Source organism: Mus caroli, unplaced genomic scaffold (assembly GCF_978045245.1).
Source record: "Mus caroli unplaced genomic scaffold, Mus_caroli_1 scaffold_11, whole genome shotgun sequence".
NCBI lineage: Eukaryota > Metazoa > Chordata > Mammalia > Rodentia > Muridae > Mus > Mus caroli.
This window is the reverse complement of record NW_028227266.1, coordinates 116,932,349-116,957,381: the sequence shown is the minus strand read 5'-3', so window position 1 is coordinate 116,957,381 and position 25,033 is coordinate 116,932,349. Positions and strand designations below refer to the sequence as shown.

The 25,033-nt window shown below is 39.8% G+C and overlaps 1 protein-coding gene across 3 annotated transcripts in view; it reads left to right on the top strand.

The window, feature by feature from the left end:
• Nucleotides 1-25,033, top strand: part of Zcwpw2 (zinc finger CW-type and PWWP domain containing 2) — a 154,338-nt gene that overhangs the window by 18,110 nt on the left and 111,195 nt on the right. For all 3 annotated transcript variants that reach the window (XM_029481341.2, XM_085828160.1, XM_021172906.3), the window contains exons 2-3: nucleotides 11,249-11,623; nucleotides 19,842-20,001. In XM_029481341.2, the coding sequence (XP_029337201.1) occupies nucleotides 11,337-11,623; nucleotides 19,842-20,001 (447 nt within the window). In that variant the 5' untranslated portion in view covers nucleotides 11,249-11,336. The remainder of the gene's footprint in view (nucleotides 1-11,248; nucleotides 11,624-19,841; nucleotides 20,002-25,033) is intronic.

Sequence of the window (25,033 nt, the reverse complement as noted above, 5' to 3'; positions counted from 1 at the left end):
CATATGTAAAAGACCCTAAAGCACTATAAAAACTTTTAAATCAAATACATATTTTCATCAGAATAGCAGGATGCAAACTCAACACACAAAAGTCAAGAACTTTCCTATATATAATTTTATTCTGAAAGAAAGAAAAGCAGTGCCATCAACAATAATCCCAATAAACAAATATTCAATTTCTGAAGAAATAAATTGAAGGTCATAGAAGATGGAAAAGGTATCCCATGTTCATGGATTAGCAAAGTTAGTCTTGAGAAAATGGCCATATTCCTGAAAGTGATCTACAGATTCAATATAATCTCCTTCAAAACTCCAGTGACATTCTTTACAGAACTGGGAAAACATTAATAGGGAAAAACAAAAGATCTGAAATAGCTAAAACTATCTTGAGGCATCCCAGTACCTGAGACCAAACTGTAGTAAAGTGAGACTATGAAACTGGAAATAAAGCAAGTCTGTGTGCAGTAAAACAGCGGAACCAGAAACATGACTGTACAGCCACCTCCATCTTCTATCAAGTGTCAAAACTTTAGATTGGAGAAGAAACTGGTGCTGGGAAAACTGGATATCTATGGGCAAAAGACAGATAGTTCAGCTTGACTCACTTAAGACTAGGAACTTTGAGAAACTTCTAGAGGAGAGTGTAAGAGTGTAAGTTTTCAAATCTAGGCTTTTGATCTTGGTTCCCAGACCTCTCAGAGACTAGTCTGCGCAGGTGAGAGTGTGGACTACAGAAGCTACACAGCTTCTGGGGCAGACCCTGTTTCGGACTCCAGACATCTGGGCACCTTCCCTGCCAGAGGAGAGTCTTGCGCGCGCCCGACTGGCCAGGAAGAACGATGCTGCAACAGGATCCTTCCGCACACGTTTATTGGGAGAGCTTGATTGCAGAGGTGAAGTGACCTCAAGCCCAGAACTTGTGCTGCTTATATAGACATAGGAGAGGCGTTCTCTCTCATCTGATTGGTTAACATGTCTCTCATCTGATTGGTTAACTTGTCTCTCATCTGATTGGTTAACTTTGGTTAATTCTCAAAACCTTATCTTGGCAAAAGAACCTTTACTGCCTATGTATGTGTGGTGGCCAGTAGTAGCCAACTGCCACTCTGCAACTGCCACTCTGTAACTGCCACTCTGCAACTGCCACTCTGTAACTGCCACTCTGTAACTGCCACTCTGCAATGGCTTCCCACAGGAGAGGTGTCTGCCCCGCCCGGGAGGGCTTTGCTGGAGCACCTGGGGGAGCCATCTTGGTTCCCGGATCTCTCAGAGACTAGTCTGCTCAGGTGAGAGTGTGGACTACAAAAGCTACACAGCTTCTGGGGCAGGCAGAAGCGACACAGCTTCTGGGACAGACCCTGTTTCGGGCTGCAGACATCCAGGCACCTTCCCCGACAGAGGAGAGGTGTCCACCCCACCTAAGAGGGCTTTGCCGGAGCATCTGGGAGAGCCATTTCTGGTCCTGGATCTCTCAGAGACTAGTCTGTGCAGGTGAGAGTGCAAACTACAGAAGTTACACAGCTTCTGTGGCAGGCCCTGTTTCAGGCCTTGATCTTCAACCAGGGGGCAGGTCCGAACACCAGATATCTGTGCACCTTCCCTGCAAAAGGAGAGCTTGCCTGCAGAGAGTACTCTGACCACTGAAACTCAGGAGAGAGCTAGTCTCCCAGGTCTGCTGACAGAGGCTAACAGAATCACAGGGAGGAACAAGCTCCAACCAGAGACAACTATAACAACTAACTCCAGAGATTACCAGATGGCGAAAGGCAAAAGTAAGAATCTTACTAACAGAAACCAAGACCACTCACCATCATCAGAACGAAGCACTCCCACCTCAGCCAGTCCTGGATACCCCAACATACCCGAAAAGCTAGACTCAGATTTAAAAGCATATCTCATGACGATGGTAGAGGACATCAAGAAGGACTTTAATAACTCACTTAAAGAAATACAGGGGAACACTGCTTAAAGAGGTACAAGTCCTTAAAGAAAAACAGGGAAACACGACCAAACAGGTGATGGAATTGAATAAAACCGAACAAGATCTAAAATGGGAAATAGACACAATAAAAAAAAACACAAAGTGAGACAGCACTGGACAGGCAGAAGCGACACAGAAACCCTAGGAGAGAAATCTGGAACCATAGATGTGAGCATCAGCAACAGAATACAAGAGATGGAAGAGAGAATCTCAGGTGCAGAAGATTCCATAGAAAACATGGGCACAACAATCAAAGAAAATGCAAATGCAAAAAGATCCTAACTCAAAACATCCAGGAAATCCAGGACACAATGAGAAGATCAAACCTCTCACAGATGAGAATGAAGATTTTCAACTTAAAGGGCCAGCAAATATCTTCAACAAAATTATAGAAGAAAACTTACCAAACCTAAAGAAAGAGATGCCCATGAACATACAAGAAGCCTACAGAACTCCAAATAGACTGGACCAGAAAAGAAATTCCTCCTGACACATAATAATCAGAACAACAAATGCACCAAATAAAGATAGAATATTAAAAGCAGTAAGGGAAAAAGGTCAAGTAACACATAAAGGCAGGCCTATCAGAATTACACCAGACTTCTCACCAGAGACTATGAAAGCCAGAAGATCCTGGATAGATGTTATACAGACCCTAAGAGAAGACAAATGCCAGCCCAGGCTACTATACCCAGCCAAACTCTCAATTACCATAGATGGAGAAACCAAAGTATTCCATGACAAAGCCAAATTCACAGAATATCTTTCCACGAATCCAGCCCTTCAAAGGATAATAACAGAAAAAAAACAATACAAGGATGGAAACTATGCCCTAGAAAAAGCAATTAAGTAATCCTTCAACAAACCTAAAAGAAGACAGCCACAAGAACAGAATGCCATCTCTAACAACAAAAATAATAGGAAGCAACAATTACTTTTCCTAAATATCTCTTAATATCAATGGACTCAATTCCCCAATAAAAAGACATAGACTAACAGACTGTCTATACAAACAGGACACAACATTTTGCTGCTTACAGGAAACCCATCTCAGGAAAAAAGACAGACACTACCTCAGAGTGAAAGGCTGGAAAACATTTTTCCAAGCAAAGGGTCTGAAGAAACAAGCTGGAGTAGCCATTCTACTATCAAATAAAATCGACTTCCAACCCAAATTTATCAAAAAAGACAAGGAGGGACACTTCATACTCATCAAAGGTAAAATATTCCGAGAGGAACTCTCAATTCTGAATATCTATGCTCCAAATGCAAGGGCAGCCACAGTCATTAAAGAAACTTTAGTAAAGCTCAAAGCACACATTGCACCTCACACAATAATAGTGGGAGACTTCACCCCACTTTCATCAATGGACAGATCATGGAAACAGAAACTAAACAGGGACACAGTGAAACTAACAGAAGTTATGAAACAAATGGATTTAACAGATATCTATAGAACATTTTATCCTAAAACAAAAGGATATATATGTTCTTCTCAGCACCTCATGGTACCTTCTTCAAAATTGACCATATAATTGGTCATAAAACAGACCTCAACAGATACAAAAATATTGAAATTGTCCCATGCATCCTATTAGATCACCATGGACTAAGGCTGATCTTCAATAACAACATAAATAATAGAAAGCCAACATTCACGTGGAAACTGAACAACACTCTTCTCAATGATTCCTTGGTCAAGGAAGGAATAAAGAAAGAAATTAAGGACTTTTTAGAGTTTAATGAAAATGAAGCCACAACATACCCAAACTTATGGGACACAATGAAAGCATTTCTAAGAGGAAAACCCATAGTTCTGAGTGCTTCCAAAAAAGAAACTAGAGAGAGCACACACTAGCAGCTTAACAACACACCTAAAAGCTCTAGAATAAAAGGAAGCAAATTCACCCAAGAGGAATAGACGCCAGGAAATAATCAAATTCAGGAATGAAATCAACCAAGTGGAAACAAGAAGTATTCCAAGAATCAACCAAACGAGGAGCTGGTTCTTTGAGAAAATCAACAAGATAGATAAACCCTTAGCCAGACTTACTAGAGGGCACAGAGACATCATCCTAATTAACAAAATCAGAAATGAAAAGGGAGACATAACAACAGGTCCTGAGGAAATCCAAAACACCATCAGATCCTTCTACAAAAGGCTGTACTCAACAAAACAGGGAAACCTGGATGAAATGGACAAATTTCTAGACAGATAGCAGATACCCAAGTTAAATCAGGATCAGGTTAATGATCTAAACAGTCATATATCCCCTAAAGAAATAGAAGCCGTCATTAATAGTCTCCCAACCAAAAAAAGCCCAGAACCAGATGGGTTCAGTGCAGAGTTCTACCAGACCTTCAAAGAAGATCTAATTCCAGTTCTGCACAAACTGTGCCACACAATAGAAGCAGAAGGTACTCTAACCAGTTCATTCTATGAAGCCACAATTATTGATACCTAAACCACAGAAAGACCCAACAAAGAGAACTTCAGACCAATTTCCCTTATGAATATCGATGCAAACATACTCAATAAAATTCTTGCTAGCCAAATCCAAGGACACATCAAAACAATCATCCATCCTGACCAAGTAGGTTTCATTCTAGGGATGCAGGGATGGTTTAATATACGAAAATCCATCAACATAATCCACTACGTAAACAAACTCAAAGACAAAAACCACATGATCATCTCGTTAGATGCTGAGAAAGCATTTGAAAAATCCAACACCCATCCTTGATAAAAGTCTTGGAAAGATCAGGAATTCAAAGCCCATACCTAAACATGATAAAAGCAATCTACAGCAAACCAGTAGCCAACATCAAAGTAAATGGTGAGAAGCTGGAAGCAATTCCACTAAAATCATGGACTAGACAAGGCTGCCCACTTTCTCCCTACCTATTCAACATAGTACTTGAAGTCCTAGCCAGAGCAATTTGACAAGAAAAGGAGATGAAGGGGATACAAATTGGAAAGGAAGAAGTCAAAATATCACTTTTTGCAGATGATATGATAGTATATATAAGTGACCCTAAAAATTCCACCAGAGAACTCCTAAACCTGATAAACAGCTTCAGTGAAGTAGCTGGATATAAAATTATCTCAAACAAGTCAATGGCCTTTCTCTACACAAGGATAAACAGGCTGAGAAAGAAGTTAGGGAAACAACACCCTTCACAATAGTCACAAATAATATACAATACCTTGGTGTGACTCTAAGCAAGTGAAAGATCTGTATGATAAGAACTTCAAGTCTCTGAAGAAAGAACTCAAAGAAGATCTCAAAAGATGGAAAGATCTCCCATGCTCATGGATTGGCAGGATCAATATAGTAAAAATGGCTATCTTTCTAAAAGCAATCTACAGATTCAATGCAATCCCTATCAAAATTCCAAATCAATTCTTCAACGAAGTAGAAAGGGCAATTTGCAAATTCATCTGGAATGACAAAAAACCTAGGATAGCAAAAACTCTTCTCAATGATTAAAGAACCTCTGGTAGAATCACCATGCCTGACCTAAAGCTGTACTACAGAGCAATTGTGTTAAAAAAACTACATGGTACTGGTATAGCGACAGACAAGTAGACCAATGAAATAGAATTGAAGACCCAGAAATGAACCCACACACCTATGGTCACTTGATCCTTGACAAGGGAGCTAAAACCATCCAGTGGAAAAAAGACAGCATTTTCAACAAATGGTGTTGGCACAACTGGTGGTTAACATGTAGAAGAATGCGAATTGATCCATTTTTATCTCCTTGTACTAAGGTCAAATGTAAGTGGATCAAGGAACTCCACATAAAACCAGAGACAGTGAAACTTATAGAGGAGAAAGTTTGGAAAAGCCTTGAAGATATGGGCACAGGGGAAAAATTCCTGAATAGAACAGCAATAGCTTGTGCTGTAAGAGTGAGAATCGACAAATGGGACCTCATAAAATTGCAAAGCTTCTTTAAGGCAAAAAAATACTGTCAATAAGACAAAAAGATTGGGAAAGTATCTTTACCAACCCTAAATCAGATAGGGGACTAATATCTAATATATATAAAGAACTCAAGAAGATGGACTCCAGAAAATCAAATAACCCCATTAAAAAATGGGGCTCAGAGCTAAACAAAGTATTCTTATCTGAGGAATACCAAATGGCTGAGAAGCACCTGAAAAAATGTTCAGCATTCTTAATCATCAGGGAAATGTAAATCAAAACAACCCTGAGATTCCACCTCACACCATTCAGAATAGCCAAGATCAAAAAATTCAGGTGACAGCGGATGCTGGCGAGCACGTGGAGAAAGAGGAACACTCCTCCATTGTTGGTGGGATTGCAAGGTTGTACATCCACTCTAGAAATCAGTCTGGTGGTTCCTCAGAAAATTGGACATAGTACTACCGGAGGATCCCGCGATAACCCTCGTGGGCATATATTCAGAAGATGTTCCAACTGGAAATAAGGACACATGCTCCACTATGTTCATAGCAGCCTCATTTATAATAGCCAGAAGCTAGAAAGAACCCAGATGTACCTGAACAGAGGAATGGATACAGAAAATGTGGTACATTTACACAATGGAGTACTACCCAAGTATTAAAAATAATGAATTTATGAAATTCCTAGGCAAATGGATGGACCTGGAGTGTATCATCCTGAGTGAGGTAACCCAATCACAAAAGAACTTACATGATATATTTTCACTGATAAGTGGATATTAGCCCAGAAACTTAGAATACCCAAGATACAAGATACAATTTGCAAAACACATGAAACTCAAGAAGAAGGAAGACCAAAATGTGGGCACTTTGCCTCTTCTTAAAATTGGGAACAAAACACCCATGGAAGGAGTTACATAGACAAAGTTTGGAGCTGAGACAAAAGGATGGACCATCTAGAGCAATTAACACCAGGGGATCCATCCCATAATCAGCCTCCAAACGCTGACACCATTGTATATGCCAGCAAGATTTTGCTGAAAGGACCCTGATATAGCTGTCCCTTGTGAGGCTATACCGGTGCCTGGCAAACACAGAAGTGGATGCTCACAGTCAGCTACAGATGGAACACAGGGCCCCCAATGGAGGAGCTAGAGAAAGTACCCAAGGAGTTAAAGGGGTCTGTAACCCTATAGGTAGAACAACAATATGAACTAACCAGTACCTCCGGAGCTCGTGTCTCTAGCTGCACATGTAGCAGAAGATGGCCTAGTCGGCCATAAATGGGAAGAGAAGTCCCTTGGTCTTGTAAACTTTATATGCCCCAGTATAGGGGAACACCAGGGCCAAGAAGTAGGAGTGGGGGGGGGGTTATGGGAGACTTTGGGATAGCATTTGAAATGTAAATGAAGAAAATACCTATTTAAAAAAAATCTAGGCTTTTTAAGATTTAAGCCCTCCCCTCTCCCCCCCTTTTTAAGATCTACGATTTTCTGAATAAGACTCCATCTGCCCAGGGAAGAATAGCAAGGATTTAAAATTGGATTGGCTCAGGTAAATACAAAATAAAAATATATTGAGTGTCCATCTCACCCAACCAGAATGGATATTATTGCACATGCTGGTGAGGAAGTGAGGCAGATGAGGACTTGTACTGTCCTGCTGACACTATAATCTACAGCATACTATAAAATACAACATACAAGTGAGCATTCAGATTCCTCTAAAACCTAAAGCTAGAGCCATAATTTGATCCAGTTATATAATTTTGGATATACATCCAAAAGAATGTCACCAAGTGTCTATAGAAATACCTGTACACCTGTGCCTGTCATATATTAGTCACAATATAGACCTGAACTTTTATGGGTCAGATATAGCCTACTGAATTGACATTGGATCCTAAGTAAAAGATGCATAAATGTGAAATGGAGCAGGGAGGATGGGGTATAGAGTTTGTGTTTCAATAACCAACATTCTGAGGAAGAAAATGGGGAACAAAATCATTACTCCAATTACTTTTACCTTAAGCCAAAACTTTCTTTAAAAAAATAAATCTAATCAAGGAATTGAAAAACTTCTACAATAAAAACTTGAAATACTGAGTTAAATAACTGAAGTAGATACTAGATTAGATAGATTTCTTATGCTCAGGAATTGGAAGTATTAGTACTGTGAAAATGGCCGTCTTACCTATGTAAGTGATCTCTGTAATACCTATCCAAATCCGTATGCCCCCTGTTCTTCATAGCAATAGGAACATTTAATTCATGCAGAATCATGAAGGACCTCAGATACTCCAAGAAATCCTGAACAAAAAGACTAATGCAGGAGGTGTCACCAATTTCAAGTTATATTACAGAGCTGTATTAACAAAATCATCATGGTGCAGACACAAAAGCAGATGTCAATCAATGGAATAGAAGACCCAAAACAAATCCACAGATATAAATGTATAGTCACTTGATTTGACAATGATGTATACATACAGATATATAGTACATATATAAAAAAAGACAGCATCCTTATAGCAAATGGTGTGGGAAAAATAAATATTCACATGTAGAAAGATGAAACTAGATATGTATTTGTTACCTTGCACAAAAAAGGTCAAATTTGGATGGATGAAAGATCCTGATGTAAGACCTGAAACTCTGAAAACATTAGAAGAAAAAACAAAGGAATTAAAGATATAAGCAGTGGCAATAATTTCTTAAATGGGAGACTACTGAGTTAGGATCTAATGTCAACAATTGACAAATGGGACCTCATCAAATCTGCACAGAGATCCTGCACGGCTATGGAAACAATTAACAGCTTATCAATAGCCTGCAGAATTGGAGAAAATATGTGCTAACTATACACATGACATGATTACTTTCTAGAATATTCAGAAAACTAAAAAACTAAGAATTCCAACAACCAAGTCCAGAATTGGGCTAGGGAAATGAGCAGGTAGTGTTCAAATATTAAAACACAAATTTGTTCAATAAACATATAAAAATGTTCAACCTCATTATCAGAAAAATGCAAATTAAAATTGTATTAATATTCTATCTCACCCCAGCCAGAATATCAGTCATTAAGAAAACAAGTAACAAATTCTGGTGAGGGTGTGAACTGAAGTAAACACATGTACACTGTGTGTGGGGATGTGAACCAAAGTGAAAGTGTGTACACTGTGTGTGGGGATGTGAACTGTTGGTACAGCCACTATGGCAGTCAGGAGACTGGTTCTGAAAAAACCCCCCAAAACCTATTAATTATTCCATGTGACCTAGTTATACCACTTCTGGGTGTTTTCCCAAAGAACTCCAGGATGGCAATCACAGATACCTTTTGCACAACATTATTTATTATAGCAGTGGTTACAGTAGTCCAGTTATGGAGTCAACCTACACTTCCAATAGGGAAATGGAGAAGATAAATCTAATATGAATAAAAAAATGGAGTTTTTTCATTCATAAAGTATGGAGTTATGTGATTCTAGGAAAATGCCTGTAACTGGAGATAATGTCAGGTGAATTAAGGCAGCCTTAAGAAGATAAATATGTTTTTGAGTGATATTCATGGTTCCTAGGTTTAATGTAGATATGTAAATCTATAAATGTATGTATAATTTAAATATAAAAGTGAAACTGAACTCTCGGGAAATAAACGGGACTCAAGGGAAAGAGGGTGGGTGAAAGGCAGAGCATGGTGGAAGGTTCGAGGGGGAACATGCCCAACACAAAATGACTACCTGTATGAAAAGGAGCATATATGACAGACAGGATGCCATAGACAATGAACCTATACTATGGAAAATGTAAAGCATACATAGGAAATAAAAATAAATAAAAATGCAGTTAATAAAAAGTTAAAATTTAAATCATTGTAATTACTGGCTAATGCGTGTATTGATTGCATCAAATGTGAGTTGTAGGAGCTCAGATAAGGAGCATGGTAAAGAAACATGAGTAGGATAAGCATCTGACTGCCTAGGGATAGAGGGGGTTTGGATGGTGCCAGGGTTTGGGTAGTAGTGTTGTGCTGATCCATCACTGTTGGAAACCGTCATCTTTTTATATTTGTTTATTTAGTTATTTAGTATGCATGCATGTGTATGAATGTGTGCGTGTATGTGTATGTTATGGCATGTGTGTGGCGATCAGAGGCAAACTGTGGGAGTCAGTTCTTTCTCTCCTTTCACCATGTGAGTTCTGGGGAATCAAACTCAGGTGGTCAGTTTTGGCATCAGGTGGCTTTACCCACTGCCATTTTGGCGAGCCCCACATCTTTTTGTTAAAAAAATAGGTTATTGTGAAATACATAGTCAACAATTAATTTTGTCTGTATTTTAGTTATATTCTTAATGCACGTCTCCTAGTCTTTGCTGATGTCGAATTTGGGGAGCTTTGATATACAGCTGTTTTCATATATGTAGACTCTTCATACACAGCCTGAGAAGAGACTCTGTCAGTGAGATGGGGCAGGCCTTCCTAAGGAAGAGGCTGCTCATCAAGCTTTTATATCCTTGAGAGTTTTCACGATGACTCATCTGCCCCATCCGGGTTTCCTGGTTTTTAGAAGAAGAACAGGACGATGCATGGTGCTGTCTGTGTGCTCTAGAGCAGTGCATCTGCAGTCAGGACCCCAGAGCTTAGAACCCAGCTGCCTGCATTTAAACCTCAGCTCCACAGGGTCCTAGGCATGGGGCTTAAAAATGCTTTTCACAGCTTCAGTTTCCTTGGTAAAATGGATAGGATATGAGCTGTGTGTGTAAGGCAGAGGACCTGCCACATAGTAGCTTTGTGTGTGCTATGCTCATCCTTGCACCCAAGAGGCTTGGGCAAAGGGATAGGGAGTTTTAGGCTAGCCTGGGCTACAGCATAGAGGTGACTAAGAAAGAAAGAAAGAAAGAAAGAAAGAAAGAAAGAAAGAAAGAAAGAAAGAAAAGGAGAAAGGAAGAAAGAAAGGAAGGAAGGAAGGAAGGAAGGAAGAAAAGGAGGAAGAAAAAGAGAGGAAGGAAGGAAGAAAGGAAGGAAGGAAGGAAGAAAAAAGAAAAGGAAAGCAAGCAAGAAATACTATGTGCATAGTGAGTGTCAGTTGTAGACACTGCTCAACTAAACTACCCTCATGGGGTAGATTTGTCCAGTTTGTAATTTCAGAGCACTTGTTGTGGTCATTCATGTGTCTGCTGTGTTACTGTTACTGGTAAGAAGAACACATTATATCAGACACATCTTCTCTGCCAGGAGCGTAGGATTGGGCAGAAAGTATAAAAGAAATTCTTCTTGTGGTTGAAATTATATCTTGTACCCTTGAATCTGTATTCTTTTTTTATTTTCCAGATTTGATTCACTTCTGAGAAACAAGACAACAAAACAAAACAAAACCAAAATAAGATAAATAACAATCTGAGTGATCAGCATCAGCCTGATGGGCCCGGCCCCGGAGAGCAGCGAGTTTGTGCACAGAACATGGGTACAGTGTGAGAATGAGAGCTGCCTGAAATGGAGGCTGCTGTCCCCTGCAGCTGCAGCCGCGGTGAACCCCAGCGAGCCCTGGTACTGCTTCATGAACACTGACCCCAGCTACAGCAGCTGCTCCGTCTCCGAGGAAGATTTCCCTGAAGAATCTCAGTTCCTTGAAAACGGGTATAAGTTTGTCTATTCACAGCTACCTCTCGGAAGCCTGGTTTTGGTAAAATTACGGAATTGGCCAAGGTAAGAAATGTATTTATTGTTCACTACTTATTAATTAATCATTACTTAATTACTGATTTCTTTAATTTTTTTATTATGTTTACTTACGTGCATGCGTGCTTGGGGGCGTGTGTTCATGGACATGTGTTTGTGTGTGTCTGTGTCTGTGTTTTTTTTTATCTCTGTGTTTTAGTGGATCAAATACCAAGAGCCTCACTCACTCTGGCAAACACTTCTGCCAAGCGTCGTGCTCAGCCCTGTGCTCTGCATTGGGCGTAGCTGTGCCCGGTCATGTATTTGCTCTCCCTGTATTTCAGAGGAGATTTTACAGTATTCTGAGTGTGTGCAGCTACCAGTACTACCCCTTCAGAACCTCTTACTAGGTTTTGTAAGCTGTTACCCTACAAAGCTCAAGTATACTGGGTTGTTATCTTGTTCTCTATGAAGACCGTAAGTGTCATAAGTCATAGGAGAGGTGGTTACTCGCTCATTCTGACATGCACATGTGTGTAATAGGTGATCCAGTCAATACATAGACTCAGGTTCTTGCTGTCTCACTATCTTGCACTCAATTATGTTGAATGCTGCCATGACACCTTAGAATGACCATATTAGGATGTAGGGCCTTTAAAGACGTGACTAATTACAAATAAGTCCCAATAGGGTATGACTTAATCTAGTCTAGCTAGTACTCTTGTAAGACAGCGATTTAGGGATACACATGCAGGCTAGAAAGTCTGTGTGAAAATGCAGAAGAAAGGTGACATCTGCACTTGCCAGATAACACTCACGATAAAGCTTACTGAGAGGCTACTGTAGAGACGCCAAAATGGGACCAATAGTTACATCTCCCCGTGAAACCTGGACATTTAGTATCTGTGAGAGAGAAAACAGGGCGAATAGGAACAGCACAGAGATCATCTGACACAGTTGAGAAATGAGAGCTTCAAGCTTTCCTGGGGAGCACAGCAGGCGGAACGAGCAACAGGTTCAACCACAGCAGGGCAAAGAGCAATTCAAGATGCTGGAGCATAGAACTCTGGAAACATTACATGTAACACAGATCATTTCCACAAAAAAGGTAACTCTGATTAAAAAAATAACAACAGTAAAACCCCCAAAACCTACAGGGGGTTAAATAAAGAGAATAGGATCAGTGAGAACAAAGGATCTTGTTTGGCTGCTAGACTGGCGGTTTCCCCTATAGGACTCCAGGAATGTGCAGAGCTGGGCTAACAGGGAAAAGGGGAATTGATAGTTCTGAAGGAGGTGCCAGAACAGCTATAAAGCACAGAAAACAAAAAGTACACAGGAAACAGTAGGGACCAGCTCAGCACCCTGGCTGCTCTCTAAGAGTCCACTGCTTCTCACATCTCATCCCGGAGTCCAAGAGCCAGGTACCACTGGAGAAGAGACCCGTGTCTGGGATACTGAAAACAAGCAGTGGCCACAAGTTTGGGACCTTGGGGACTCCCTGCCACAGGGTCTGGATGGGAGACATCTACAAGAAGTACTCCAGGAGACTAGGAGGTGGGACCCAAAGAGCTGAGAAGTTTCCGAATAAGGAGATGCAATGGTGAAGAGAAGTGTTTGCTAACCTGTCCCTCTGTGCTGAGGCACAAGCACTTCTCGCAGCTGCAGGACTGAGAGCTCTGAGACCAGGGCAGGCCGACCACACAGCAGACTACTCACTTCTCCAGCCTCCTCCATCCCCACATGAGCACAGGAGACGCTAATACTAACTTAGCAGAGTAAAACTAGCATGGGGCAGAAATAGAAAAGATGAGAGGTTACCACAGAGGAATAGTTTTGAGAGCATTCTCAAAATCTTGCATTGTACTCAAGATTTCAAGCTGAGTTAACAGGAATAAAGAAAATAGTGTAGATATAATGTGTGTATATGTGTGTGTGTGTGTGTGTGTGTGTGTGTGTATGTGTGAACTAGAAAAAATAAAACAGTGTTTAAAGATTTGGGGGGAAAGTAAAATTAATGAAAACCTTTTTAAAACTTCAAAAATAAATGCTAAATTAGAAGGAATAAAAAATAAGCAGTATTTTCTGAAAAATAAAATATGTAAAGAAAATTAAAGGACCAAAAGATGAAAAAAAAGTTCAAGAAAAAGAAATACCAAGGATAGAAAAGATTACATAGGTAATATTGATTCCTGAAGTAAAAAGCCAAAGCCATTTGGTAAAACAAGTGCCTTTAAGTCAAGAAAGTTTAACTGAAACCCAAGATTTATACACTGAAGATGCATAGTATATATTTAGAAAAACTCAACCAAAAGTGCCAAACTCTGAAATATAATAAATCCACATAAATTAAGTGAAAAATATTTTAAGCATCTATGAAATAATTAAGATCTTTAAATATTTATCATTTACAAACATATTTCTAAATTATATTAATATTCATTTTTTTCAATGAAGAAATAGCAACTATTTCAGGATGAACAATAAAATACAATGTGTTTGTTTATCACAGTTCTTTAAAAAAAATTGTAGTCTTGTTTAAATTAAGGGGAAAACTAAGAAAGACATGAGAAGAGACAAACTGTCCATCCTCCAGTCTTGTATTACTAACTTAGAGCAGCTGCAGAAAGTAGATCTCTCGCTTCACTCTGCAAGTCTGTGGTATTTTGTTATAACAGCCCTAACAAACTCACCCACTGTCTTAACAAATGCATGACCTCTGTGCTCCATTTTAATGAGGGCTTTTTCTGGGGCTCAAATGTGACAATATTGTAAAAATTATTATCCTCTCCCATATTAATAATTCTCCCCCTGATTAATAATTAACACAAACATTAATTGATTATGTGTACCAGACCTGCTGGCATGAAGTTGAACAGCCTCTGAGCTGGAGGGAGTGAGGATGATTGTAGGAAAGACAGAAAGAAGACTCAGAGACAAAAGTTAGAATTGAGAGGGTTGTCCAGTGGCTACTGCAGCCTCTCTATACCCCACGGTGCCATGGGAAGTAAAAGCGTAAGCTAGCAGAGACAATGGCTGACATATATAGGGTATCTATTCCTACCCATAGGCCTCCCTGTTCCTTCCTCCAAGCTTAATAGAACATTTAGCCTTGAGCCTCAAGTGTATCTCGTCTTGTTGCTCCATGCATCAGCAGGCCAGGAAATCTGCCTGCCTGCAGAACAGCCTGCCAGGCCACAACCCCTGATCTGTTTTGACTCAGACTAGCAGGCAAAATGGCTCCCGACAGTTATGTAAGATCCAGTATTTTAAGGGGTATATAATATGAACATTTACTGAAGTTGTTATAAACAGATTTGTCATAAACACAAATAGTTCTCCATCATTTTTCATCTCTAAAGCAAACATTTTGAAAGCAGAGTTGAAAATGCATTTTGAAAGCAATTCCTAAATAGGAAATTTGATGTTTCAGTAACTGTAATTCAAGAAATGAAATTGCTTTTGTCTGTCAATATATCTGAAAAACAGAAAGTTTCATTAGGAATTAGTAACTGAGGTAAAGAACTTAAAATTTCATATGAAATGTGTTTTAAACCAGCCCCTAAATTATCTCTAGTTTGTGTTTACTGCCATCCCCATGTCTGACAAGCAGCTGCATCCTCCCTCCTCCAGAGCCTGGAAAGCATTTGACTGCGTATCACTTACGTTCTCCTTCATGAGCCAAGCTGAGCACTGATTTACATTTTCAATTAAGAAACTGAAATTTACTTGCATTGTTTCTTCAGCGACACAAATGTATAGAATGATAATAGCAAGATAAATTAAAATAGTACAATGTAAAGATAGGATTAACCCAAAAGAAATAGTGAAATATTGGATCTTAATTAAGCAATGCTCTAGATCCTGAAGCAGAGAGACAGCTGCTGACTGCAGAGATACTTAGCGACCTAACTTAGCAGCACAGCACTGGCTGGGTGGATTTCATCAGCCTGTGGCTTTACAGGCAGCTCTTAAGATCAGAGCTCTGTCTTGCCAGCATTTAACATTACTGCTGCTCAAATTAGTTGACTCAAGAAGGTTAAAGAGACATTGATGTAGAATCTAGAAATGCTTGTTTATTTTTTTTTGGTATAATAAAAACAAACAGTTCTCAAGAGAGTAGTTCTTTGTTGGTATCATAATTAATTTTCTTCCATGTTGTGGCATACCACTTACTTAAGAACCTGTTAAAGGCACACACATAGCCTCTTGCTAAACAAAGGGGAGAGATTTCTAAATCATTCTTTTCAAGTTACATATACAGTCATATTAGCTTTCTAGGGTTGCCATAACAAACTAGCACATATGAGCTGGCTTACATAACACAGGCTCAAGTCCTGAGATCAAGGTATCACATGGCTAATTTCATCCAAGGTTCTCTCCTTGATTTACAAATGGTCACCTTCTTGCCACATCCTCCCACACTCTTTCCTCTGCATGTCTGTGTCCTGATCTCGTCCCATGGGACAGGTTATCTTGGACATAGAGCCTGTCCTAGTGAGCTAGGTTTTTTATTGTTTGTTTGTTTTGGGTTTTTGTTTGTTTGTTTGTTTGTTTGTTTTGAGACAGGGTTTCTCTGCACAGCCCTGGTTGTCCTGGAACTCACTCTGTAGAGCAGGCTGGTCTCGAATTCAGAAATCCACCTGCCTCTGCCTCCGGAGTGCTGGGATTAAAGGCGTGCGCCACCACGCCCGGCTGTGAGCTAGGTTTTAACTGAGTTACTTGTTATTGTTGATTTGAGATAGGCTCTCAAGGAGTGCAGCTGGCCGTGGACTCCTGATCCTCCTGCCTCCACCTACTAACTGCAGAAGTACCTACGCAAAGCTCTCCTAGTTATTTAACTGTCTTTTCAGTTTTCAACATCTAAATTTGGCAGGAGACATTAAGCTCTATGATGATGACAGACTTTAATTTCTCAAAACCAAAAATGTATAAACTACACATTTATTTGAACTTTATAACACATGAGGAAAGATAGCCAGAGCTAGATGCCTTCAGAAAGGCTGTTGCCTGCAGGTTCAAGTGAGAGCATGGGTCTCTTCACTGGGGTGCCACCGACTCTCCCACTTTACATTGCTGACTGCAGAACTGGGCAAGTGTGCAGTTTGCAGTGTTGCAGTGCTAAATGTATGTATAATCTAAATCTTGAGCTCTAAACTGTTGTCCAGGGGCTCCCAGGATTCCTTATGGTGGGATCCTACCTGACTTCTGCCTTTTCTTCCTCTTTTATTCCCAGCGTGGTGGGCCAGGTGTTGGAATGTTGGTAAAAATATTTAAAACTCAATTAAAATTGGGCATGCCTGTACACCTGTAATACTATCACTCTAGAGGATGAGGCAGGAGGATCATTTTAAGCTAGATGGGAGAAATTAATGTATGTGTATAAAATTTTTGCTATGGATAAAATATGGATTGAATCCCAACACAGTACTTCAAGCCAACAATTTACATTTTGCCACTTGCATACAAAATAATAATTTTAATTTTAGAGGTGCAGTTTTGTAAAATAGTCACTTTATATAAGGTAACATACAAATTAGAAAATGAAGCCTTTCTGAGACAAACTTACCTACTTCCTGTTGAGTGTTAGGACCTGGAGGCAGGCCCTAGTTCTGTGCTTCAGTTTCAGGCAGCAGAAGTCTTCATTGGTTGAATAGATAATGGAGAAAGGCTTTTTGACTTTTAGTAACTTTACCTTTTAATTGTGTTGCAACCTCAGATTATCACAGAGCAGGCCAAGTGGTGGTCTTACTCCTGTGTGGTGATCATATTTGACATATGCACACACTACATACTTACCCCACAACTACACACATTACACGCCCTATATATACCACATCCCACATCCTTCACAGGCCATTTAGGATGGGGACCAGTAAGGAATACAGCCTCTGAGGCTAGGTACTCCATCTCAGATACAGTCATGTTGCAGGCCTTCTCTCGGAGTGCATATGGAGTCTACGGCTCTCTTGTTTGTTTGTGACCTGTGTCCTTTGACCAAGAAGTCCTCTTTTGAACTATGTCTTACCAAGTGTCTTCTCGAAAAACAAAACAGCAGCAGCAACAGAAAATCTTCTTGAAAGTTCTGCCTGTAAAACGTAAAGAAGATAACAATTTCCTACCTCATCATACTGATTAGAGGTTAGTGGTAATGGTGGGTGTCCCAGAATCCTCTGGGAGCTCTTGCAGGTTAACTTGCCCAGGACTCCAGGCCCTTCTTTGCCAGTTCTACCTGAGCCCAAGTCAGAACTAAGGAGTTTAAAATTGCCTAGCATACTCTGCTTCATCTTCTATAGTAGCATTAGTGAACAAATGCATTATTTGAAATGTTCAGTTTTCTTAGACAGTGCTAAAGTTGTTTGTTTGAGACATGATCTCACTATGTAGCCAGGCTGGCTTGGAACTGTGTATGATCTGACTATGTAGATCAGGCTAGCCTCACCCTCACAGAGACCCGCTCGCCTCTGCGCTGTGAGTGCTAGGAGCAAAGGCCTGTGCCTCCCAATCTCAACTTGTTCTCACTTATACCCACAGTCAGGACTTTTAAGATGATTGTGACCTGTACGTCTTAGTTTTCAGCTTTTCTTTTATTATAGAATCTGATAAATCAAGTCAATAGAGCAGGTGTGGACTTGGTGACATCAGTGACCTCAGGACTTGCTCTCTAATTTCTGGTTGGGACTCCATGTGGGAAATTGTTTCCAGTTTCTGCTTAGCAATGTTGTCGTGGATCTGAGCTTTCAGCTGTTGATGTGGAAAAGAAAAATCAGAGGCTAGAGAGATGGCTTAGAAACTAGGAGCACATACCGCTCTCGTATCCCCGACACACACATGTCTATAATTAAAAAGTAATAATTAAAAGGAAAATCTAACTTAGACAGAAAGTAGAAAAACAGAACCCTACCTAAGTGGGAACTGAATGTCCAAAGCAGAAAATACTGTCTATAGAGGTTTCTGTCACAATAAGCTATCTTTTTCAAATTTATATTTTATTTTATGTGTATGGATGTTTTAACTGCACATATGTCTTTGCACCACATGTGTGACGGGCACCTGTGGAAGCCAGATGAGAACATCAGCTCCTCTGGAACTGCAGTTACAGGTACTTGTGAGCTGCTACGTGGGTGCTGGAAATGGAATCTATCACCCCTCTAAACATAGTTTAAAATAATTTAAAATAAAAATTTACTTAGAGTTCTGAATATTTTTTAGCAAATTAATGACTTGTCAGTGGAGTGATAGGAAGGAACAGTTTAGAATGGTGGAGCTGAGGTCCTGCCCTTTCTGTAGTTAACAATGTTATCACTATTTGAGCTATGAGGGTTTTCTGCCTGTCACCTATCAATCTATCTGTTATCTATTTGCTTACAGCTATAGTTATGTATCTCTCATCTACCTCTTATCATTTATCATTAAGCTATGATTGCTTTATAGCTGACATTTTTTATCTAAACATGTATCATTTACCTATAAGCTATCAAGTATGTCTATCTAGCATACATCCATCTCTCAATCACCTATCATCTACCTATTACCTACTATCTGTCATTTGTGTGTCATCTTTCTATTGTCTACAGTATCTGTCTATCTATCTATCTATTTATCTATCTATCTATCTATCTATCTATCTATCTATCTATCTATCTATCTATCATCTATCTACCTATCAACATCTATCTACCTACCTATCCTCTATCTATCTTTCTATCTATTTAACATCTATCTACCTATCTACTTACCTACATATCTATCTAGCTGTCTATCTATCATCTATATACATACCTACATACTTATGTATCTATCTGGTGTGTGTGTGTGTGTGTGTGTGTATGTGTGTGTGTGTATGAGTGGATGCCCATACATACATAAACACACACACACACAGAGCTTTCTCTCACTTTGGCAGAAGCCATGTCAGTGACTAATATTTTGGTAATTAATCACTTTTCTAGGCTAGAGTTAACTCTGCAGAAAATTCAATATCTATATTTTCCCCCTCTTTGCCTGTCAGTGGTGTTTCTTATGGATTCTGGCTATCATTTCTTTTAGAGTCTTTTCATCTTGCCTATGACACTATCAAAACATTTTATTGATACAAAGATAAAATTTTTTACTTGCTTATTATCTTTGAAAGGTATAAGTAGGAATAAGTTTATGTTTGTAGAAATCATTAAAATTCAAAGACATAAGTTCAATATTTGATTGTGATAGATGTGTCAGTAGCTTCATTTTTTAACAGAAAATTTATTTTAACTTTATTTTTAAGTTGGCCAGGAATACTTTGTCCTGATCCTTTCAAAGGGAAATATGTAACCTATGACCAGGATGGAAATGTTGAAAAGTATTACATAGAATTTCTGGGTGACCCCCACTCGACAGCATGGATGAGTGCAGCGTTTGTTGGACATTTTAGTCTCACGTTAAAGGTAGGTGAAGGACCATTGCAACTTTATGCTTTCTCTAGTTTCTTTTATTTACTGTCAATTTTATCTCAGATTTTAAAACATTTGCATTTATATAAAATCATGCATAATATGCTTTTAAATTGAAACACGATTATTTTCGAGGAAATTGTGGATATGAAATAGTTGTAGATTTTAACAGCTTTCCTCTTTCACTGGCAACATGGTACAAGTCAACTAAAGAATGAACCTTTGAAATGGTTTTAATATTGTCCGTTTTTACATTCTCCCGAGACTGTACATTTCAGCATCCGTCACAGGAAATTCATTATAGAGCACAACAAGCTTTTCAAATTTCAAACAGAGAGCATTTCATTACATGAACTCCTTTACTGTCTTCTCACTCTTTTTAAACTTTAAGTCACACATTACAATTAATTAGTTATTGGATTCTCAGGGTGGGGACATAGAAGGTGAGCTGGGCCTGTACCCAAGGAGCCACCATGGTGAGCACAGGCTGCCTGTGCTGAAAGCCACCCTGAGCCTTTTGTCTGCACACTATGCCATCATTAAAGCCTGTGACAAACACAGTGGCATCGTAGACACCGATATCTTCCACTCAGTTTTGATATACTTTATTTTTTTAATAGTAAGATGGTATATTCATGTGCATATCTCAGTATATGTATAAACAAAGCATGTGATCCAACCACACTGGTAATTTGAGATTGTTTAAAATGGGTTTACTTTTATTTGGCATATATAGCTTTTTAAAAAAATTTAGTTCAAAAGCTGTTAAAAAGAATCACTGTGGCAGACCACCACTTCATATTAGCTAACCCGACCACCTCATGATTAAGCCCCTTTTCTGCTTCCCCTCTGCCTGTGTTCCTAGACAGGTCAAGTGCGGACTGTTTCTTTCTTGTCCTCTCCTTCCCCTTGAGGAGTCGGGAAACCTAGCTGCTCATGAAGCTAGGAAAGATTAAGGTGTTTCTAAAAATTATATGTAATTATATATGTTAAAATTATATTTAATTGTAAGCACAAAAGTCAAAATGTATTATTAGTCATCTGAATATAGGATATCCTCAATGTGTGAATATTATCATGATTATTTTACCATCAATCCCTGGGGCAAGGAAAAGGTCTGATAGAGAAGACAGCTAAACTTGGGAACCAAGAGACACATGTTCTTGTTTCTAACTTATTAAGGCTTCAGCAGAAATTTTGCACACGATCAGGAATTCAGGGCTGATTTATGCAAAATGATGCTGCAAAGATGAGAGTGAGGGGCAAGGCCGGGAAGGGTTGGCTTCCGTGTCCCTTTCCCAATACCTCAGCTGGGGAATCTGGGAGACTTGTAGATACCCACAGGCCTGGGGGGCTTTGTCTTTGAACGTTGTTTAGGGCTCTGCCTCTGCCCTTACTTCTCCTATTTCTAGCCTGTTCTTGTACCTTTGCAACTGATAGAATGAGGATACCTTCTGTGGGTCTCTTTATTCAATCAAGTTCCTCAGATTCAGCTACTCTGTGCTAGACTTTCTTCCTGTGCCCAGCTTTCCCCCACTCTCTGTTATCTAGAGTCATGTTCACTAGGATGGGGAAGCTGAGGGATGACAAAAGCCTATTGTTTCACTTGCTCAGAAAATAATGTAATGAGATAGATTTAGGCAAGGCCAACAGGCAAAGAAGAAAATTCTAGGCCCAAGTCATGCATATGAGGAATTGGTTGAACATGACTAAATTCAAACTAGAAACCCCCCCCCCCCCATCATCATGGGATGTGATTTTAAATCAGAATCTTGCTTTTCTGGTGTGCTGGGGCATCCAGGACTTGCTGTGGTGGGAGAGCTGGCCTCTGATGATACCGAGTAGCCTTGGTTTCTGTTGCTTAGGTTCTTGAGCTTGCCTCTCACTGTCTGGTTATCTTTGGTGTTAGTTGGTCTTGCTATCTCTAACAGGAGCTTGTTCCTCTTGTGGGCCTGTGAGCCTGTGATCTTAGGTGTGTCAGCACTCCTGGGAGACTAGTTCTCTGCAGGCAGGATTTGGATGTGGAGAGATGTGTCACAGGGTTAGCTCCAGGGCACTGATGGAAACCGGAAGCATCCTGTCCCTGAGTGTTTCTTGGTTCCTCTGCTTTGTGGGCTCCTGGTGGGTCGCTCTTTGGACAGTTATTGGACCAAAAGTGGTAGTCTCACCTGTGAGCTTAGGAGTGACAGCATTTCTGGGAGACCAGCTGTCTTTGGGGAGGGTGGCGGGATTTAGGTACCAAGGATTGTGGGATAGCCTTAGCTCTGGGGTGCAGATGGAAACCAGAAGGATCCTGTCTGAAATAGAGTCTTATATGCATTTATGAGAATGTTAACTTTTTTGGTTTATATAATGAAAAGCATTTCTCCCATATATTTCAGTCATGCTTGTCTGGTTTTAAGTTTTTAGAATAATTATTTTTACCTAACTAACTTGTGTATGGGTCTGCTGACTTAATTTAATTGCTCAGCTTATAAAAATACTCAGTCTCTGTCTCTACACAAAGTGTTAGGTTTTCCTTGCCAATAATTATTACACTTAGTGATACATTGAGATACACTCCGAGAAGAGTTAAAGGCAATATAGAGCTCTTGTGTACAGTAAAGTATTGCAACTTTTAGGGAAAACTTGACCTACATGAGGTTAATTTAGGCAACTTGAGGTTTTAGTACAGCAGCAGCTTCCAGACCCCCACCTATTTCCTGTGTCAGGCAGCAGTTACAGTTCCTGGAGGAACACAGCTCTCAAGATAAGCTGACCAAAAAGGCCCCAGTCCCCTCAGCACTGGGGATGTTACTGGGATGTTTACTGGGGAGTTGCCTATGATCATAACAAAGAAAGATGGTGGCCATTGAGTTGCCTGCTTCCCTTCCATTTTGCAAGCTCCTTTCCCCTCAGCTGAAGTGGCTCTCAGTGTGGTAAGAGATTGAGACACTTTCTTCCTCACTTTTTTTTTAAAGATTTATTTATTTATTATATGTAAGTACACTGTAGCTGTCTTCAGACACTCCAGAAGAGGACGCCAGATCTTGTTACGGATGGTTGTGAGCCACCATGTGGTTGCTGGGATTTGAACTCTGGACCTTTGGAAGAGCAGTCGGGTGCTCTTACCCACTGAGCCATCTCACCAGCCCCCTCACTTTTGATCATCCTTTTTTTTCTCTTTTTGGGGTCCTGACATTAAAGATAAAAATAGTAAGACTCTAGAGAGTAACTGCATCTGCAGAAGAGGGATATCTCTGACCCCAGGACTCAGGCGAGATTGCCATCTTGTATCCCACATCTTTCAGAGACCAGTCCACGCTCTCCTGCATGTGGGCTGCAGATGCAACAGAGCTTCTTGGACAGGGTTCCTTTGGGTCTTCATCTTCAGCCAGGAGGCAGAGCTGAGCTTCAGATCTCTGTGCACCTTCCTTGCCAGGCCTGCAGAGAGTGCTCTGACCACTAGGACTCAGGAGAGAGCTGGACTCCCAGGAGTGCTGACAGAGGCTAACAGAATCACAGGAAGAACAAGCTCCAGCCAGAGACAGCTAGAAAATATAACACCAGAGATTACCAGATGGTGAAAGGCAAACGTAAGAATCTTACTAACAGAAACCAAGACCACTTGGCATCATCGGAACCCAGTACTCCCACCACAGCGAGTCCTGGATACCCCAACATACCCGAAAAGCTAGACTCTGATTTAAAAGCATATCTCATGATGATGGTAGAGGATTTTAAGAAGGATATTAATAATTAACTTAAAGAAATAAAGGAGAACACTGCTAAACAGGTAGAAGTACTTAAAGAGGAAACACAAAAATCCCTTAAAGAATTACAGGAAAACACAACCAGACAGGTGATGGAATTGAACAAAATCATCCAAGATCTAAAAAGGGAAGTAGGAACAATAAAGAAAACCCAAAGGGAGACAACTCTGGAGATAGAAATCCTAGACAAGAAATCAGGAACCATAGCTGTGAGCATCAGCAACAGAATAGAAGAGATGGAAGAGAGAATCTCAGGTGCAGAAGATTCCATAGAAAACATGGGTACAACAATCAAAGAAAATGCAAAATGCAAAAAGATCCTAACTCAAAACATCCAGGAAATCCAGGATACAATGAGAAGACCAAACCTACGGATAATAGGAGTAGATGAGAATGAAGATTTTCAACTTAAAGGGCCAGCAAATATCTTCAACAAAATTATAGAAGAAAACTTCCCAAACTTAAATAAAGAGATGCCCATGAACATACAAGAAGCCTACAGAACTCCAAATAGACTGGACCAGAAAAGAAATTTCTTCTGACACATAATAATCAGAACAACAAATGCACCAAATAAAGATAGAATATTAAAAGCAGTAAGGGAAAATAGGTCAAGTAACATATAAAGGCAGACCTATTAGAATTACACCAGACTTCTCACCAGAGACTATGAAAGCCAGAAGATTCTGGATAGATGTTATACAGACCCTAAGAGAAGACAAATGCCAGCCCAGGCTACTATACCCAGCCAAACTCTCAATTACCATAGATGGAGAAACCAAATTATTCCATGACAAAGCCAAATTCACACAATATCTTTCCACTAACTCAGCCCTTCAAAGAATAATAAAGGGAAAACTCTAACACAAGAAGGGAAATTACACCCTAGAAAAAGCCAGAAAATAATCCTTCAACAAACCTAAAAGAAGATAGCTGCAAGAACAGAATCCCAACTCTATCAACAAAAATAACAGGAAGCAACAATTACTTTTCCTTAATATCTCTGAATATCTATGGACTCAATTCCCCAATAAAAAGACATAGACTAACAGACTGGCTACACAAACAGGACCCAACATTTTGCTGTATACAGGAAACCCAACCCACCTCAGGGACAATGACAGACACTACCTTAGAGTACAAGGCTGGAAAACAATTTTCAAAGCAAGTGGTCCAAAGAAACAAGTTGGAGTAGCCATTCTAATATCGAATAAAGTCGACTTCGAACCCAATGTTATCAAAAAAGACAAGCGGGGCACTTAATACTCATCAAA